The sequence below is a fragment of the Lipophrys pholis genome, assembly GCF_963383615.2.
Source record: "Lipophrys pholis genome assembly, chromosome: 2".
In the NCBI taxonomy this organism is placed as follows: Eukaryota; Metazoa; Chordata; class Actinopteri; order Blenniiformes; family Blenniidae; genus Lipophrys; species Lipophrys pholis.
The window spans coordinates 17343325-17361293 of NC_137636.1; the positions used below are offsets into that span (position 1 = coordinate 17343325).

The 17969-nt window shown below is 41.2% G+C and overlaps 1 protein-coding gene across 2 annotated transcripts in view; it reads right to left on the reverse strand.

The window, feature by feature from the left end:
* Window positions 1-17969, reverse strand: part of hipk3b (homeodomain interacting protein kinase 3b) — a 39743-nt gene extending 21774 nt beyond the window's left edge. For both annotated transcript variants that reach the window (XM_080458207.1, XM_080458206.1), the window contains exons 1-2: window positions 17619-17969; window positions 7610-8927 (exon numbers count right to left, since the gene is read on the reverse strand). In XM_080458207.1, coding sequence (XP_080314333.1) covers window positions 7610-8927; window positions 17619-17691 — 1391 coding nt within the window. In that variant the 5' untranslated portion in view covers window positions 17692-17969. The remainder of the gene's footprint in view (window positions 1-7609; window positions 8928-17618) is intronic.

Consider the following 17969-nt stretch of genomic DNA (forward strand, 5'->3'; position numbering starts at 1 on the left):
TCAAAAGGGGGGGGGGGTCAAAAACTAGTGAATATGTGTTTATGTTTTCAGATTAGGATCTTTTTTTTTTTTTTTACATTTAAATCCTGTTTTCAGTTTTCCAATTTAGTTTTTTCACCTTCAAAAGTTTCTTTCACTTACATAATTATATCACTCAATACTCTCTATACACTGTATTCACCTGATAGATGTAAATGAAGTTGAGCAGAGGACACAGATCACTATTACAGGCTATTTTGGACAATTCTTAGCAATTACCAATATATAAATACTAGAACATATTCCAGATTGTTAAATTTCCCATTTGGACATAAGACTGTGAATGCAGTCCAGTATCACGGATTACAGTCCTACAGGCCAACCTGCAGAAATGCTCCTTTTTGTAGAAAAAACACAGTGGAAATGATCCTAAGTATTGTAATGCTGGGTAACATTCAGGAAGATGTTTTTTTAGAGGTCAATGCAGTAAGTAGGCATGAGATTAGCATGAACTACCTTTATGCTATTAGCTCTTGTTAATGTCGTTGCATTACGATACTTCAGATAATTTACATTATAGTAGGATAATTTCCACTGTACCTTTTTTCTACAAAAAGTTGCATTTCTTACCTGCACGCCTGCAAGTTGCCCCAAAGAGGAGGACGCCATTGTAATCCATGTTGTAACACTGTGATGCCTCCCAAGTCTTACGTAGAAATGGGAAACATCGATCAAACCTTGAACATTCAGTTTCACGTTTACATTTTTTTTTTCAATCCCTTTTTTTCTTCAAATACGCAAACCTTTTGGCCTGGATTTAGCTCCTGCTTCTCGACTGTACTCATCATAAAAATAACCTACCCCTCCTGGTTTTGGAAATCATATATGAGCATCTTAAACAAATAAGACTGAATATTTGCAATTTTCTTTTAAATTTTTTCTAATAATATTCCAACAACAAACCATTACCTATACTTTTGTTGGTCTGGTATTCACCAAGGTAGTTAGGAGTGATCACAAATGTGCATCCTTGGGACCAAAAATAACTATATGTTGGCCTCACACACACACACACACACACACACACACACACACACACACACACACACACACACACACACACACACACACACACACACACACACACACACACACACACACACACACACACACACACACACACACACACACACACACACACACACACACACACACACACACACACACACACACACACACACACACACACACACACACACACACACACACACACACACACACACACACACACACACACACACACACACACACACACACACACACACACACACACACACACACACACACACACACACACAGAAAAACAGCACATGAAGTGTCTGGACATTTCATCCAAGTGAAATTAGTTTCCGATAAGAACATTATGTGCTCTCAGACTTTCTGCACTAGAACATTTATCTGTTGGTAGGTTTGATAGATAACAGGTATGGCAATTATCAGGCATTTATTGATCAGTAGTTTTTTTTAGCACAGGGCAGTAACAGCACTGCAGTTTAAAACTACAAGTTATAACCCAAAGTTCCATTTGAACATATTTGATGTAAAGCAAGAACAAAAACTGTGCACCCTGGTGAAATCGCCACAATGGTCTTTGAAAAATACCCTGCAATTGCAGTATCTTTAGGAATCCATCCCAATGTAATAACACACGATTTAAACATGTTCGCGACAACAAAATGAGCTCTGACTAGAAATATGAAGCAAACATGCGAGACCATGCTGCCTAATGAAGAGTGAGACTGAAGTGATTAGCATCGAGAATGTGTGTATTTTCATCTGGAGATACAACGATCAGTGCTCCTATTTCAGATCCAAGAGCAAGTAAGGAAAGTCTGAGCAAAATTCATAGGGCTGGCATCAAAGCGTCCTGAAGTGACACTGCAAGCTGCAGAACTCATTTGAGTGAATAACTTAGGCGTTTGCTCACCGGCAGACTGAAGACCAGTGCCAGCTGTTTCAGCCACACAAATACCCAGAAATACTCATCATGAACGGGCCTAAAACACTTACATAGACATGATTTCAAGGTAAAACTAGTGAATATTTCATAAATGCACAGGAAATATTTGCAGTAGGAATCCCAGTACCGGGGGGGGGGGGGGGGGGGGGGTAACTGATCAATCTAAATTGTCTGCGTGAATGTCAGTGTGATTGTCTGTCTCTCCGTTTGCCCGATGATGGACTGGCAACATGTCCAGGGTGTGTCTCGTCTGTGTCCATACTCAGCTGGGTCATGTTACCCTGGACTGGATCCAAAGCCAAACTACATATACAAAGAACTTCTTTCCATTCTTTCCATCCTTCCGATCTGCTTGAATCATTATTTCAGCCATATTTATTTCAACACTGACAATTTTGAAAAGATATTATAAAATCAACATTCTGTGCTAAACATGCATTTTAAATCAATACGGCTTAATAAAAGCAACCGCTTGTCATGAATTATTCCTGACAAGAAATATGAGACCCGCGTGTGCCAAAAATGACATTGAAGGACACAACAAACTAAAAAGTACCGCTCATGTCTAAACAAATCACTTGAGAATCAATCATGAAAAATACATTTAAGTAATTGCCAACTGATGGATAGTAAACTGAATTAATGACAGAAATGAAGCCGTCAGTTTCACATTGGACTTGTAAGCTCTCCAGTTTGGCTGACAGTGCAAAACTAAGGTGGCAAATTACAAATGGCCACAGGCCAAAGGCTTGTAAATTGTGGAGGCGGGAAGTGTGTCTGTCAGACATATTGGTTGCAGTGGGTGATAGATTTGAAGCGTCCACACACAAATACTTAGTGCCGAGCACCAGACCAAACACACACATACTCACGGTGACATATGAAAATCAAAACAGCTGACAGTGAGCTGGTTGACCTTGAACGAGCAAGTCAGAGCTTGCTAGTATTTCAAGCTGTCCTTATTTCATCCTGGCTGCCTATGTGTTTCACCATCTATAGAAGTCAAAGCACACTGGCCGCTGTCCCATGAGCTATTTTAAGCAGCCCTCCACTCTAATGCTCAGCAACGCTGCTCCCTCGCAGTATGTCTTTGCATACTCCTGTCGCTGAACAGTACAAACCTACTGGGGAGGAACAACATTTTTACAACGGTTTACTGTGCAGAAGGTTGACAAAGACAAAATCAAAAGACATTGTGGGGTGGATAATGTAATCAATGAAGGAACTCTCTTTCTACAATATCCTTGGACTAAGGCTGCTAATAAAACATATTTAACTTGCAGTCCAGTCTGCAAGAGATTATTTTCTCCTTTCAATGACCCGAGTGCATCTGCAAAGGCAAGATGGACAAAAATAACCATACCTTCAATCTGAGGCGGTTTAAATCAATATGGTGGAGCTGTGTGTGTGTGTGTGTGTGTGTGTGTGTGTGTGTGTGTGTGTGTGTGTGTGTGTGTGTGTGTGTGTGTGTGTGTGTGTGTGTGTGTGTGTGTGTGTGTGTGTGTGTGTGTGTGTGTGTGTGTGTGTGTGTGTGTGTGTGTGTGTGTGTGTGTGTGTGTGCGTGCGTGAGGTGGTCCATTTACCACATAGTCCCCAATTTATCTGGGTTCAGAAGTAATTGGAGACTTGACACCTTTATGTTTCTTAAGCAGCTGCTAATTAAATATTTATGTTTAAGGCATGGTTGTGATGTGATTAAGACTTGCTGCAGTCTTTATTGAGGTGAAGTGATCTGTCAAAGGAAAGGATAAATATGTGACAATGAAAAAAAAAAAAAAAAAAAAAAAGCTTTGTATTGAAGTAAACATATATTTCAGTTATTTGGTTACCCAAAGCAAAGAGTGGGTCTATTTCTTTAATAAACAGATATTCAGATTAAACCGAAAAAAAATTTAAACAAGCAGCAAACCCCCTAACAACACAGGAAGTTGACATATTTCTTTTTTTTTTTTAACTTCAGGTTGCAGTGACAAACCAATAGAGCTGAACAGCTGACGATGCTAAAGTTAACCTCCATAAACGGATATAGAAAAAGGTGTAGAATGAAGAAAAGAAAAAAAAGGGGGGGGGGGGGGGTTTGTGACCCTAAAACATAATTTTTTCCTCACAGGCGTGATTATCACTCGTTTTATTAGTTGAGTGTGCATAGTTGGCATTGGTCCACTGGTAATAAACAATGATTTTACTGCTTATAGAAGCAGATGGATGAATGCAGGGATATACAGATGAGTCACATTGACTCAGATTTAACTATTGCGCGACAATTCTTCACTCAGAAGGCCGACATATAACGAAAACAACCTGATTTAAAGTCCCTACATGATCCAAACCTGCACAAAACAAAACTGAAGGCAGACAGACCTTTCCACGTGACCAGGCAAAGAGAACATAACAGATGAAAATATAAAATTGATGATATAGTATGTCTTAAACTTCACTAGTAAAAACATTCCAGAAACTTAAAACCCTAATAAACTGCAGTTCTTTCTGTTCAGTTTTAAATGTCCTTTAAATGAACTGAAGACTTTTGAACAGGCACAATGATGGGTAATGAGACAGACCTTTACTATCATTCTGCACTTCAAACGGTAGCAATAGGCTTTTCGAGTGTTGTTTTAAAATACAACGCCATGCAAGACGTGTGCGAAATTGCAGACCAACAAAAGAATGAACCTGACGGAGCTGACAAAGTAGCAGACGCACTGCTCAGTTCTTCCTCCACATAATAACAACGTATGACAGTTTCTATTTTAAGCAACTTCCTGAAATAACATGTGCTCATGCCAACATAACAGCATTCACAAAAACGCTGCATGATTGCAAGGATCAAAGGACAATGTAAAAAAATAAGTGAAGGGACGTTGACTATTCTTTCTCGCTTCAAAAGAAACATTGACAAAGAAAAGGTCGAAGCTTTGGGGCGTTTCCTAGACAGAAGGCTCTACTGGGCCACGGGCCCTGAACATACCGGCCCACAGGGATACTCGGGTAGTCCCGATGACCGGTGCATCGCCGATACCGGGGCACAGCTAATCTATACTGGAGCATGTGCCCGAGTAAAAAGGGTCTGGTGGCACCCCTGGTCAAAGCTAATCCATTTTCTCATTTTGTGCAGGGGAAAAAAAATCTACAGTATGAGCAAGTTAGGAGTCGACAATAAATACTCTATTTGAGTTCATTCCCAATTGTAAAGACAATTATTTCACAGCCACTTAGATGACAGGGATTATGAATGACATTTTCCCAGAAACCGAGTTTGAAGGAAAAAGCAATCAGTGGCACATATATCCTTCACTCTCCTTTTCAATGGATCCTCCAACAGTCGCACAATATTAAGACAGAGGTAGAAAAACTCAAGGCGAGAAATTGTGCTTAATATTTCAAGATAAACATATTAGGTCCCATTTACCTGGAGCATGAGCATTACCTGTTGAGACAACTGAGAAAAACAGATACAATTTCATCTTCTGCAAAGTAGGAACCATAAACTATTATACATTAACGCAAAAGGGAGTGGTGGCTTAGACGTTACTGCAGCAAGACTGTGACTGGAAAGATATCCAATGTAAATATAATAACGTACTTCCTCATCGTTGGTCATGAACTTTGGTGTCATGACATTGTAACAGGCCTCACTCTTCATGATGAGGTGATGAGAAAATCATAGTTGAACCACTACTCATGCAGAGGAGCCAGCTGAGATGGTTCGGCCATCTGATTAGGATGCCTGAAGGTTTCCTCCCATAAGAGGTCTAACAGGCACATCCCACTGAGAGGAGGCCCTGAGGTCGGCTCCGGACCCGCCGGGGAGATTAGAGCTCTAGTTTTTTGCGTGGAGAGGCTCAGGGTGCACTGGAGCAAGTTGCAAGGGACAGTGATGTCAAGGTTTCTTTGCACTTCAGACTTTTACTGTGACCCAATGTGAACCGAGCAAGAAAGTACTCCTTATTTCTGACATACGAAAAGGGTGATTTCTTTCTGATAAATTTTGGCTTGTGATACAGAGCTGAGCCACAATTATTTTGTTTTTCATTTTAAATGTTTTTTTAATCACTAAGTCAAAGCAAAAATTCAGTAACGCACGCACGCACACACACAACATTTAAACTCATGTGTATGCTATGTATACTATGGCTTCATATACAGTCGAACATTATAGAATAGAGCATCTTTATCGTGATCATACAAGCATAATAAAATTGCAATATTCAAGTTGCAAGCAAGTAGATTAAAAAAACCATAAAAACCAATTCACAAAACATATATACTAACGGGCACCTAACTTTTGGATTCACTTTTGTGCATCTAAAAAAAATGTATTCTATTTTAGCTTTGGTTTTTCTGTAATGTCTGTTCATGGGCAGCAGCTTAAGCAGAAGATGACCTGGATTTTATCAAACCCCTGACATCAACAGAGCTTACAGCTTAATGCATTATCAATAGTTTGTATGTGCGATGTTCATGCGAAGCATGAGACATTGGTTTAAACCAGCCACTAAAAGACAAGCACACCCATTATGTGAAACTGAAGGTTGAAACGCACTGTGTTATTATCAACACTGTTGCTAATCTTGGCCTCACCCCCCCCCCCAGTAAACAACAGATACGACTCGAAACTTGCAAAACGAGAACATGTCACCATGTGCAGAAACAGAGCAACTTTCCGATTTGTTATGTACATACCAGTTGTGTGTATTTACATTCATGCGTGAAAAGTTTACTCTTCATAAAACATGCATAAATGGACCAAGCTCCATGCAAACTATTTAAATCTTAGAACATTTTAGTAAATAAAAAATGGCTTCCTTGATAGCCTATCTTTTTTGTTTGTACTTCACAGGCTTCGTTCATACTACTGGAAGGTACAACCCAAACAGTGAACTGGGTCACCCCTGACTCTTAGGCAACAGCTCATACCATTTCAGGGCTGTTTTTTTAATCAAACCAAAGTACTCGTAACATAATGCCAAAGGTAATTTGTGCTGCCGTGTTTTCCAAGAGCGTGTCCAAGATCACTACAAACAGAGCTGTCCTGTTAACGTCAACAAAAAGGACATTACTTGCTGCCATGTCATAAACCAGAACGAGAAACTGCCAATTGGAGTCTAACCTGGCATTTTGTGATTAGTGTCCAAACCTTTGTTAACTGTTCACATGACAATTGGTATTTCTTTTAATATACAATTTTAACATACATAAACAATAGAAACAACTTCTCAACTTCAAGGCAGCTCTACCCTCCAAAGATCAAATAGATGTTGGCTTTAAGTTAGTTAATCATTCATTTCTACTTGTTTTCTTTGTCCAGAACACAATTAAGAGTTCCCAGGCAGCAAGAACACAAAAGGTCACTCTGTAGTCTGCTGGTAAACACTGCAGGGTCACATTTTTTTCAGAGTTTATGGTATGTGGCTTCTAAACACACAGGATGTTGTGCAGTATGGGAGACATTTCCTTGTTTTGGAATGAGGAAGGACATTTCAAAACACACTATGGTGAGCACATTCTGAGCACCAGCAGAGTCTGAAATTGCTTTGAAAGTCAGTAGACTGAAAATATGCTTTAGACTAAATTGCAAGTAACTTTTTTGTCCTTTGTTTTTGTACTCACCTATAGTACCGCGACTGGAGGTACGTGGAACACACTGCTTTGGACACATGACTGGCGGAGCCGAAGTCAATCACCTTCACCCTGTAGGGTTGCCTCACCGGGTCCACCAGCATTATGTTCTCAGGCTTGAGGTCTGCATGAATCAGACCCATGCTCCTCAGCTTCTTCAGAGCTGTAGCCACCTGCTGTAGCACAGGTCTTATCACTTTCAGGGGCAGCGGGCTGAACTTGTTCTGCTTCAGGAAGTCGTACAGGTTCTGCTCGAGCATCTCGAATACCAGGCAGGTGTGGCTGCGGTGCTGGAAGCATTCGAAGGCTCGCACCAGGTTGTGCTCATCTGCGTTCTCCCCACTCAGACGAGCAAGGATGCCGACTTCGATTTGGCCCTGCCGTGCATATGAAGGGTGGTTCTTCAAGATCTTCACAGCCACAACCTCCCCTGTTCCCCTCTTCCAGCACTTTACAACCTGGCCAAATGTGCCTCGTCCCAAGAAATCCAGCACTTCATAAGTATTCTTCATGGAACACAGGACTTCGTGTTGCACTACCTGATAGTCCCCATCTCCTCCTCCTGCTCCTCCGGCTGCACCTACGCCCCCATGCCCTACACCCTGTTTGGTGGGGCCCCCTCCAGCCCCCACAGCCGCAGGCGCTGTCACAGCGGCATTTCCCACATTCGTCGTTTGCAACATGGCAGGCAACATTGACAGTTCCTCCACAATCTGCATGGTGCTCCCTCGGTTATCCAGCTCCTCACTTTTACGTTTCAGCCCACATCGCTGAGAGCTGTCAGCTGAGTTCAAACCTCCACAGTTCTCTTCTCTGTCGCCCTCTTCCTCTCTGTCTCCCTCACCTCCGCCACTGCAGCCCTCTCCCCTTCCCCCTGCTCCTGCCCCTGTTGCTCCACTGCTGCTCCCACTTGCTATGTCTGTCTGCTGCTGCTGCTCCCTGTCCTGTGAGTGGACAACCCCGGCTTCCTGTCGCCGCAAGGCCACAAACGGGCCGGGTCCTACTCCTGCGCCTCCTCTTTTGCCGGGTTGTTGTCTTTGTACACCACGCACCACCACCGTCTGCACCGGGTACTCTTTTCCTCCACGTATTTTTAGGCCCACTGCCAAGTCTCGATTTACAAACGAGTGGGCTTGTTTTGTTGGGTGCACAATGCCAAGGGTTCTGCTGTTCAGATAAGTCCGCGGGTGTGCCCTGTCATGGTACACACAGCTGCTGGGCTCGACTTTGAGTTTCTTCACACTGCTAAAGGCACTTGTCTGGGTTTGATAAATGTGTGGTGGGTAGACCAAGACTTGTGAGGCCATACCTGCAAAGAAAAGAAAAAAAAGACAAAAGGTGATTAGAAGCATAGATGCACCAACCGTTTCACAAAGATGGGCGACATATAATAAAAACACAATTGCAAACACAAGCCCAACTGCTTTTGTCCTGAGCATTACGTTGGTCAGAATGAGTAATCATACTGTTTAGTCATTCATCAAACAAAAAATAATTTTAAAAATGGTCAAAATCTCCCTGTGTGTACCTGATTGGGGTTACGTTTTCATTAACTGCTCATTTCTGTCCACTCATCACTGACCAGAAAAACAGAGCACGTTGTTGTGGGGTGTATCAGAAAAACCTACACTATTCATCTCTATCCACCAACACCTCCACACAGCAGATGACTAACTTCTCAAAGGTTTGCCTGACCTTTGCTGCCATTTCCATGCATCCTACCACAGGTCTCTAGGCAACCAATGGTGAGTAAGGCAGGATGAGAGACAGACAGACAGAAACAACTAAGTCACAAAGCATGAGGACACCCACCTCAGATATGCTTCATTCTTCATCCCCACCCCCCATTGTTTGTGTGTGTGTGGTACAGAAAGGAGAACGCAAATCATGCTCCAGTACATAACAGGACTATCTCAACCAAATAGGAAACATTTTGAAAAATATTGATGGTGACAATACTGGATAAAAAAATCATACAAAACTGGCACAGTGACAGTATCAGACTCTGTCAGCATTCTGTACTTAAGTCTATGACCTCATTTCATTGTGAACAATCAAATCCAAAGCCTCCAAACTCCAAAGGTTTTATCATCAACGAGTGCTACATTAGCAGAACTGTTTGCTGAAAACCCAGATTATACATAAACATCATTTTTATGATTGTTGTGTTTCAACAAGCCACTACCATGTCTTGCTTCTTCAACTACTCAAAAACATCTGTTTCTAAATGAATGACTGAAAAAATATTTTTTATTTCGGTGTCATGCACACTAAAAGTGTAAAAACACAAATGCAGGTGAGACGGTTTGAGATGTTTATGCCCCTGTGGAGTCGCCTAAAATAAACATCCCTAATGGAAAGCCTACTTGTGTTGTGATAGCACTGGAGCTCTGAGCTATCCCTTTGACTATTCTGAGCAGCATGATAAGGTCAACCTATTCTCTTGACAGCTCTTTGCACAATCACCCGGCGCTACTGTTTGGTGGCACTGTTTACAATGTTCTCAAATGGCCACACTTCATTAGAATATATCAACCATCGCTCAGAAAAACAACGTGTCAAATGACACGACAAACGGTTATTTAAACTAAAAAGCTTTATTCATTATGCTATGAGGAACACCCGGGGGAATAATGTGTGGATTATGTGTTTCTTACAAAAAACGGGATGACTGGAATGTCAATCCAATATGCGCAGCTTCAAATATTTCCTCACTGTCTTTCTTCATCTGTTAGCCCTGGAACAGATAGCGCCCTACCCTCCACACTGTTTTTGCTGGAATGTGTGTAATTGCTTTTGGGCCCGTTGTTAACACACCTACATTTAGTGCATTGCCTGTTGTTTCCAGCTGCCCTGCAATAACCACAATGTGTAGAATCTGAAAATAATACACTTTGACATTCTTAAATGGGCGTTTCAGAAACTAAACTTGATGAAACAAACAGATTTTAATAGTAGGCTTGGATGTGCTATGAATCTTGTAGTATTTATGGCTGCAAAGATACACCTGTTGGATCCTTTGTTGTCTTGGAAACCAAAGCTACATTTGTGGGCTGCGTTTAAAGGAGCTACTGAATTGGGATGGCGCTGTCAATCGACGACTAACATCATCGGTCGTCCAATGCGATTTTCAAAAGAAGAGGCAGCTGAAATGGGACACAGCTTAGAGACGAGCGCCAATGTGCAACTTTTAGCAAATTTGGGCACTGTAGCTGTTAGATAACCATCAATCAAGTGAAACCATCACAGAGGCTTCTGACTGGCCCAAAATTCCCTTTGGTACAGGACAAGTCGAAACACACAGCCTGAGCTCTATCTTCAGCCACACAAAAACAAGTGGATGTGCAACAGATGGTATAGTCCCCACAGAGCACTGATCTGAAAATGGGGTTGGTCTGGGATTACAAGAAGAATCACAAGAGCCTGGCACAGTCAGAATGACCAAAATATGTGTGTAAACTATGCAACATGTTTGGAAAGCCAACTACATTTAAACCCTTTTCTTTTGAAGGAAAAGATGATTCATACCAAATGGGTGTTTTTTACATTGCCTTGTAAAAACTCTGACATTAACAAATATATAAATGTGATATTTTTCACGTTAATGTTAGAGTTATTGTGTTAATGACATCTTCATGGTGACTCAAAACAAAAAAGTACAACATCTAACAGCTTACTATGCAACTTCAATAAAGTTTAGTTTGCTTTATGATGAATACCATAATAGCTTGGACTCTATCCACTCTAAACTGTTGTTTGATTTTGCTGTGATACTCAGAATCTGCTGTTACTGTTTTGAGGATGTAGGGAAGAAAATCTCGGCAGTGACAATACCTTTAAGGGGAATGGGTTTTCCCGACAGTTTACAAAGAAACTGATAGATGACAGACATCCCACACAAAAGCGTTTCAAATGACTCATAGTGTTTCACACCACTGCAACCTCATAACAACAGCCCTCGCCACTGTCTCTTTAAAGCTCAAACATCACTGTCCATGGCCTTTACATAGCTGTGCTACAACTTTGTCTTCATCTGCCTCTGATTTGAAACCTAGGAACAATCAATAATGTGATTGTAAAGCACCCACTTTAGTGTCACGAGAGTAACAGTGCCTCCTACACAGACAAGGGCAAAACTGGTGTGGTTCGCTAACAGTAACTGTTGCATAATTAGTGTGCATTCCTGCAGAGAGTTTATGAAGAGAGAGCGAGCATGCTCAGAGCTGCAGAATGCAGACAAAGCCGCAGTCAGCTGGGCAAAGGTAAAAGTGACACACCCATGGCAACACTTCCAAGTGCGCGCCTTAGTAATCCAATGTGCGAGCTTAGCTGCCAATCACATCTAAACAAAGCGGAGTTCACAACTATATCCTCTTAATTTATGTTTCACACCTACAATTTCCAAACCTCTAGATTTCTAAATGATCGGAAAAGGAGAACTGCATGCTTGCAAATCGTAAGGGGAGAAATCTAAAAAGGAGTTCATGACAAACTGTGTTTTTTATTTACACTGGCGGATGCACTTGAGATTTAAATACCAGTTGAAGCAACAAAACAAACAAAAAAATGGACTCATTTGTTTAGCTGCAAAATAAACTCACTCAATGAGAAGAGAGACATTAAACCTGAGGATGTGAAATAGACAGTTGTTGGCATGTCAAAGGCAAAAATATAGCTGAGGCTGTTAATACCATCTGAATCTAGATACTCCCCGCGTCGGAAACGAGGCTCCTCAAGTGGCATTGCAATACATCCTTAAATGCTGCAGAACTTCTTCAGCAAGTCTGAGCTGCTAAGTAATTGCTTACAACCAAAAATGGAAAGAAGATAAACAGTAGACAGCTGTCCAAAATGGCCAAATGGCACTGTGGCACTGGGTGACAAAATAAATGTGCCTTGAGAAGAAACGCTACGAACAGGCGTGAGAGCTTAACACAAGACAATCGTGTTAAGGGAGAGGACAGACACAAATGCTCATCTTTTTCCACTGTAGGGAGAAATAACCCGTTGAACGTGGAGCCCGCCACATTGCCTCTGGTCAGAAGACCAGACTCAACACTTACACAAAAGCAAAAATGGGAAGCAGTGTACTGTATATATAATGGAGGAAGAATGGCACAAAATGTGTAAAACACTATGTTTGTCCATACATTCCTTGGCCTGGAGGGAATTACTATTATTAGAAAAACATTAGTTTTGTTTAGGTTGTTTTTTTTTGGGGGGGGTATATTTTGTTTGCATGAAAATATCAGAAAAACATTTTTTATTTAAAGTGCCTGTTTTAGATTCTATAATTAACTTATTAGAGAGTGTTCTTTGACATGCGGTAATCTAATTTTGATCACCATCGAGTAGGCAAACCCTCGGGCCACCCCTGTGATCTCTGATGAAACCCCCCCACAGGAGGGGGTCCCAGACCCCAGGCTTATCCCAACATGTATTCCTATCACAGATGGGGAGCAACTGGACCCCAAATGGGGCAGGTGTGCTGTATGCACATGCCAGCAGTCAGTAACTTTAGAAACTAGTCATGGCTATGCCACTTCAGCACTCAAAGTGAATCTGTGTTCCTGTAATCACTGCAACTTAGACTGAGAGCTATGAATATAATGTTTGCCATTCTACACCATATCAAAAGCTCATATGATTTTCATGTGTCATATGTGTGGTAGCTCAGATTCAGGGCAAAAGAATCTGAAAAAGTGTGTCACTGATTAACAAAAGCATTTAGTTTGATTCATCTTAGGATAGTATATTGCTATCTGAATATTTCATACCCTAATGACAGTCTTCACTTTGTCCTATCCCATACAGAGCTTCGTGGATGGACTAAAACCAAGATCTCAGCTTGCCCCTATTGTCAATGTATTGATAGTATTCTCCAATGCCAAACAAGCTTTTCTGTTTTGACTTTGCATATTCTTCGGACGTGTGCGTGCGTGCTCCGGCAATCTAAAGCAATGCAAATGGATAACTCTAAATTGGCTATTGGTTTGGACATGAGTGGCGGCGATTACCAGCCAGTGCGAGCAGGACAAACACAAAAGGGGTACATGGTGGAAGGGTGATCCAGCAAGGGTGTACCCAATCTTCTGTTCTGTGTTGGTTACGGTTGGCTTCAGCCCCTCTGAGCTTATCCGGGATAAAGCCAGCGTAGAACATTGGATGGATTTTTCTTTTTAGCCCCCGTGGGCTTTACCACACCAGCGGGTTCACCATATCAATGCAAATGTCAAGTGACAGAGTGAACAAAGTTACACAACTATTCAGTGTGTGACTAAATTATTAAGTTATCACTTTGGTCATTCAAATGAATATTTTTTTTTTCCCCATCTAAAAGTAAACACCATGGTTTTCTACTTCCAACGCACTCTACTTTTTCATAAATGTGGAGTCATAGAGTGTACTTTTGTTTTGACATGGCCCTATAAAAATAAACGAGTAGGAGACTTTTGTCCCCACTTACTGCAGCCATCATTTCAGTAATAAACACAGATTGCTGCCTCAGATCACGGTCCTATAACCTCACAGCTCACTGTAGGGCTACGCCTATGTCTCGTGAACCTAATCTTCCACAGTCATTGGATAAAAAGGCCGTCTTTTTTCTAAAGCATGTGACCTCATGGTATTTTAGCAGTGAACTTATGACTGTCATTGAGCGGTCCTAAATTAGCTGCTGTTCGGTACAGTATAGAACACTATGATACTACAGGAGGAGTGAATTGGACGTAAAGAAATACACAAAATGAATGTGATGACATTTGGTTTTGGTGTGTTTAAAGATATTTAAAGGCAACAAACTGGCTCTAAAGGGATGTTTTCAGTCCAAATGAAACCCGGCAGGTAACAATACACTAACTTCCTGATTTTCCTATGTTTACAGGTGATGTGAGTACTCTTGCTTTCCCCTGCAATTCACAGAACTTTCCTGTTATAGTATTTGTTAACTCGAACTCGAAGAAAGGTGTGATTGTATACATGGATGAATTTCTCCCATTGATTTCTACACTGGCAACATGCAACAACAACTTGTGCCAAGGTGTATTTTACTATGTGCCTCACTGCAATCCTGCTCTGGTGATGGAAGAAAATACACCTAACAAATGATAATAAATAAGGTACGTCTTTGTTTTATTTCATCAACACTGTACGGACATCATTTCTGAAAAAATTATTCACAAGTCCTTTCACCGTGAACACGATGCAAGCGCCACGAAGCAGAGAAATTAGAAACCGTATTTGGCAGGATGGTGTATAGAAAGGTTTAGCTTGAGAAAACACATGCTCAATAAAACCCAAACAGGCCGAGCAGGCTAACACCGCTATAGCCTGCGAGAACTGATGGACAACAAGTGGCGCGCTGCCAAAATGTTATTGGTGGAATTCATTCAAGTGCGAGTATGTAGATATAAACAGACTCGTGGCGGTAATATTTTGAATTCTTCAGGACATGCCAAACTAACGAGCTGTCATCCACACCATATTATATATATATATATATACACACAGACACATGCACACGTTTGAGAGCGGTGTTAAAAAAAAATAATACAATTAAATAATAATAGATAAAAATAAAAAAACACACACACAAATTCACATGATATCTCCACTATGGATAATCTCAACTTTTATGAGAAGGAGCCAGTGCGTAACAGTTTTAAATGAAAAATGAAAACGAGAGCTGATGACAGAGGTTTTACTTCCTCTAATACTGGTGAGTATTAAAGATACTCTGTTGACTAAGATGGACTCCACACCTTCTGCATTCTGAGTCTCGACAGAGCATGTGAAAATGTACAAGTGGATGAATGCATACCAGCTGTCCAAGAACAGCTGAATTTCAATAGCCCAGGATGTATATAGGTTAACTTTATTTTCTATGAAAATGTGTAAATATAAAATGTGATTATGTACTGTATTAATGAGCAAAGGGGTAAATGTCACACATTTTCTCTCAAAAACAACAGAGAGGCTTTTTGCATTCAAATAACAAGCCAGTAAAGTCCTTCAGACGTGTAGCAGCTGTCACCGAGCAGCACACGCTGAAATCCGACCCGTACAAACAAGCGTTCACATCGATCAGCAAATCATCGATCATAACGTCATACACACTGTTACACTAATTAAACTCGCCGGAAACAAGGTAGCGAAGGAAACTGGTAAACCGCACTCCTCGCTATACTCAGGCATCTGACCTCTTATCAAAATCCAAGGCTTTTACCGGTTTGTCCAATGCTTACAGGTAACTATGCGCAGTGAGTCAACGTGAGTATTCAACTCATTCGCCACTCAAATATTTATTGATTCAAGAGCCAACCCAGCAGCTTGTTGTCATGGTGGTCCTAAGCTCTCAATGACTTTGTTTTGTCCACTGCCTCCCATCTGTAAGCACACCTCTAGATAATATCACTCCAAAACCAGACGTTAAGTTGGCCACAATGTTACACAGACAACCACCTGCCCCCAGTATGGCAGATCTGTGTAGTCATTATGTCTCCTTAACAACAACAAATAACAATTACTGTACAGTAAAACACGGTTTGCACAATTATTACAGGCCTTGCCTTCCTCTTTCATTCCCACTACCAGCAACCTTGCTATTGCGGTTTTACAGATAAAATACAGAGCGTGGCACAAGGGAATGTACAGTGAACAGGAGTATCCATGCAAAGTGAATCACACAAACACTGCAGTACAATGCTGCACTGTACTAACAGTCATCTCAAAGGTTCTCAGTATGTGCAGATAGCAACTGGTGGAGCTTCGCTACCGGGAATATTTTTGAATGCGTGCTCAGAAGAATGGAATTTTAACTGTTAAGTTAACAAAATATATTTCGAATCCAAGTGTTTTTATAGACTTCAACTAAGTCTGCCTGGTACGGTTTTCTTTAAATGAGTGATCCTCCTGGTATTTAAAAGAAGAAAAACAAACCATAACAAAAAAAGCCGTATTGTGAACAATAAATTACCTTTATATATTTGTCCAAATAAATGGGTTCTGTTGAAAACAGAAACTGAAGTATTGAAGCTATCACATATAAATACTGCAGAATAACACAATTTTAGCTTGTAGTCATGGGGCCTCCAGTCTAAGCCCTGGACAAGTAGATACAAAAACATCTACCCTTAAAACAGGAGCTGGGTTCTGACGCCTGCCTTTAACTATTTATGCCTGCTAAACTGCAAACAAGGACTACTGGTAATTAGTTTTTACAGCTGCCTTGCTCTAATAAAACAAATATGAATAAAGTGACAATAACCAGCACATTGGTCCAAATCATCAACAAACCATTAATGTTACTGAAAAGTACCACAAAGATCTTTCGGATTTTTTTTCAATTATCATTATGCATACAACCAACTCTATTGTGTTAACAAGTGACATTATAAGAGACGGCCTACAAATCTAAAATGTGACACTGTACAATGGGGGGGAGAAAAAAAAATCTTCATGATTTTGTAAACTCAGATTAGAGTTAATCTTTTACATTTCCTCAGCAATGTTTAGCCAATTTAAAATAGATCGGTTAATTGTGGCTGGTGTTACCCTGAAAAGTAATCCACCACTAAAGTCTATTTAATGCAAGTGAAAATGGAAATGGGAAACTCATAACAGATTAAGAAAACTATCAATCTTTGGTAAAGAGTTGAAAGAATCAACGGGCAGCGAAGCAACACCGACACCGAACACTGCTGAGCTAAAAATGTCCACCAACGCAACTAAACCCGCTCTGTATCCGGTTAACACAACACGACGTTGGGGTTTTGTTTTTTTCGGGGTTTTTTTGGTTTAGTAAATACATTTTCAGTAATGTTGAACTGGAAAACAAATATAGGGACGATCGTTTGAACCGTTGACACGGAAAAAGCTCGCTAGCTAACTTTGCAGCTAAGTTATGACTTAGTAATACGCCACATCGACTCGTTTCAAAAGGGTGTGATCGAAATATTTCCCCCCTCATTTCTCAGCCACCCGCACCCACTCGACCGCTTACCTTCACATAGAGTCACTATAAATATAATCCAGGGCTTCTCTGAACATGTTATGGACTTATTAATCCATAGCATGTACAGTTCGCCTGCATTGCTGCCATCTTGTCCTAGACGACAGGAAGGGAGAGATCGCTCTCGGTAACGCCACCATCTCCCACATTTTCAACATGAAATAACTCTTGCATGCGAGCGTCCGGAACCACCACACCGAGCCCAGGTTGGAGCGACACTCTTCACACTCTTCTCCTTTGTCTTTGGGCAGTGTTGCCCATCTCTGGGAGGGTGTCTGCTCCCCTGTCTAGACGTGCCGTGCCGCGGCCCTGCCAGCCTCTAACATGTCCCTTTTCTCTCGC